This window comes from Camelina sativa, chromosome 14 (genome assembly GCF_000633955.1).
Source record: "Camelina sativa cultivar DH55 chromosome 14, Cs, whole genome shotgun sequence".
Lineage (NCBI taxonomy): Eukaryota > Viridiplantae > Streptophyta > Magnoliopsida > Brassicales > Brassicaceae > Camelina > Camelina sativa.
This window is the reverse complement of record NC_025698.1, coordinates 15611416-15614116: the sequence shown is the minus strand read 5'-3', so window position 1 is coordinate 15614116 and position 2701 is coordinate 15611416. Positions and strand designations below refer to the sequence as shown.

Below are 2701 nucleotides of genomic sequence, written 5' to 3'. Positions count from 1 at the left end.
TAACATATTTACAATACTACAGATGATTTATGTTATTACAAAAGATGTTTCCAAAGAGATATGGATCGATCGAGTACTATATAAACAACAATTTTTGATAAGTTTATGTCAGCTAAACAATGTAAATTGTGCTAACAATGATGGGTGTATGTTCAAACTGATAGCATAACTGAGTTTCTACCAGCTAAAAGGGCATGTGGAGAAATTAAAATGTTCAAAAAACTGTTATTCACTGGTTGCCCCCAAACATATAATAGTATGTATTATCTGTATATACAAAAATTTGAAACATTTAGAGCTTTGTCTAAAGCCGGTCGATTTGTTTTCCTTCTTTAGTTTTGGCTGAATATCACACTTTTTTTTTTTTTTTTTTTTTCATTTTCTCCATTACTTTGGAGCTAGCCTTGAAAATTGAATGCTTTGAAGTTTGAAAGCTAGTTTATGGACTTTTACAAGTCTTCGACAATTATTTCAACGTTACAAGAAGATTCGGACATTATTACGTACCAACCACAGCTATCTAGTGGACACTAGTATATATTAGGAGATGTTAACAATTCTAAGTCACTAGACATTTTGACATTGAATATTTATCGGAAAAAAATGAAAATAATAACTAACGTCTAACAATGCCTTTCCCCAATCATTAAACTTGGCTAGTGATTATTTTTGTGGTCCTTTATTTATAGAAAAGTTCATAAAAATCTGATCCGAATCCAATTTCACCGTCCCTCGCATATGGCATATTATCTTCGAGTCATTTTCATGTCTTTAGCATTTTTGTTTTCAAACTCATTCCATCATCATCAACATAATTACTATTGATATGCATAATACAACAAACGCATTGATGTCGGGAATCTTTTTTCTAATAAACAATCAGTTTTAATAAAATCTTCTGTTTTAGCAAACACTTAAGTCTTAGGAATTCACTTCATATGTGTGGTAAGTTGAAGGGAGATATCCTTACTGGAGTAAAGAATTCATGGGCCTAAATTTAAAAACCCAATCAATACAGGGGCATAAACAGCGACGACCAAAATAGGTTTTATGTAGTATTGTCCATCAAGATAGATCATTCCAAATTTTGTTTACACCTCAAAAACATTGATAGAGGCTTTTTCACATATCCTACAAGATCCATTAAAAAGGATTACGAACCTCATCTGGGTATCTAATTGATTTTACATCAGAATGTTCCAAATGGAATATGATCCATTCCTAATTGACTTAATTTTTATGAACAAGATCAAAAAGAAAAAAAAAACTAATTATTCTTTACGAATCTAAACACATGTAGCATAACTAACCGATACTATAATGTTTTTCTTTGCATTAAGCGATTATATATATATATATATATATATAATTTTTTGTTTTTTTACAACGGACCAAATACTGTATTTATCAGTAACAATTATCCTTTCCATATTCTACTGCTTATAATAATTTACACCGACGACGACTGCAAAAATAGTCGTCTCATCACCAAGTTTCTTAAACCATACTCTACGTTCAAAAAGAAAAGTACTGACTAAATTAATACTAGGATCAATTTAATTTACGTAGCTGAAACTCGTGATTGAGATCTGATCTGTCTATTGAACCGTTGGATGAACTCTTCGACTCGTTTGTTCAACTCCTCGTTCGACATATTTGAAAACTCTTCGGATTCTTCTTCAACATTCTCCCACTTCTCCGGAACAACCATCCATGTCGAGCTATCGGACTTCCTTCGACCATAACTCTTACGTTTTGTCTCTATACCTTCACTGATCCTCTTTCTCCGTGGCTTATCTGATTTACTTCTCCCGTACAATTTAGGGTTCATATGATTTCTTGCGTTGGAAACTTCTACGCTAACAACAGTTTCATCAGTAACAGGTTTATATTTCTCGATAGCGACGTCGTCTCTAGGTTTCTCCTCGTTCACCACTCGTAGCATTTTCTCGGGAGGAGAAACGTAAACGATCTCTTTCACCATCGGTGGTTCTTCTTCTTCTTCTTTATGGTTCTTGGTTTCCACATGCTTAGGGTTCTTGATTTCTCCATCTCTAGTGTTTTCTCGGTATGTCAAGACAGGAATAGGAGAGTAGTTATCTGCACGGCTTCTCATCGTTGCGGCTGCGGCGGTGTATTGACTGTAAACGTCGTGACTCGCTTTATCAGAGAAGGCGCCATAATCTGCAGCGATTATGAGGATGAGAGTGTTGGAGATGAAGAACAAGACCTTCGTGTCTTTGAAGATAGACGATGGGGATACTTCGTAAAAGATCAAAATGTAAGTGAAGATCGATAAGAAGATAGAAAGCACCGAAGAAGAGTAACAACGCCGTTTCTTTGGCTTGTAAGGCTCAAACTTAGGGTTCTCGATCATGTAAGAGGGCATCTCTTTCATTTTTCACTTGTCAAGAGAGGAAACGAGAGTTAAGTAATGAAGAGTTGTGTAATTGTGTTGATCTTTTGAGGTGTAGAGGAAGCCCCTTTATATAGAGGGTCATGGATATGAATCATTGAGTTAATGAAATATCGAAATTGCCCTTGAAATATATATTATTGTACTGGAAAAGTTTTGACACGATTCAAGATTTGTCGCGTCATAGTGATTTACGTGGAAACTAAAGGGTACTCATATGTGAAACATCCTGGTAGGTGCCCGGCAATTCATATTTAGTAATTAATATAGGATACAAATCTTGTC

The 2701-nt window shown here is 34.7% G+C and overlaps 1 protein-coding gene across 1 annotated transcript; it reads right to left on the bottom strand.

Moving 5' to 3' along the window:
• LOC104741619 lies at nucleotides 1314-2441 on the bottom strand. Its single transcript, XM_010462504.1, has one exon. The coding sequence runs from the start codon at nucleotides 2396-2398 to the stop codon at nucleotides 1562-1564; it is 837 nt and encodes a 278-aa protein (XP_010460806.1). The 5' UTR covers nucleotides 2399-2441; the 3' UTR covers nucleotides 1314-1561.

Excerpts from the sequence above, each read along its gene's own strand:
- LOC104741619 (XM_010462504.1), bottom strand. The coding sequence starts at position 2,398 with ATGAAAGAGATGCCCTCTTACATGATCGAGAACCCTAAGTTTGAGCCT.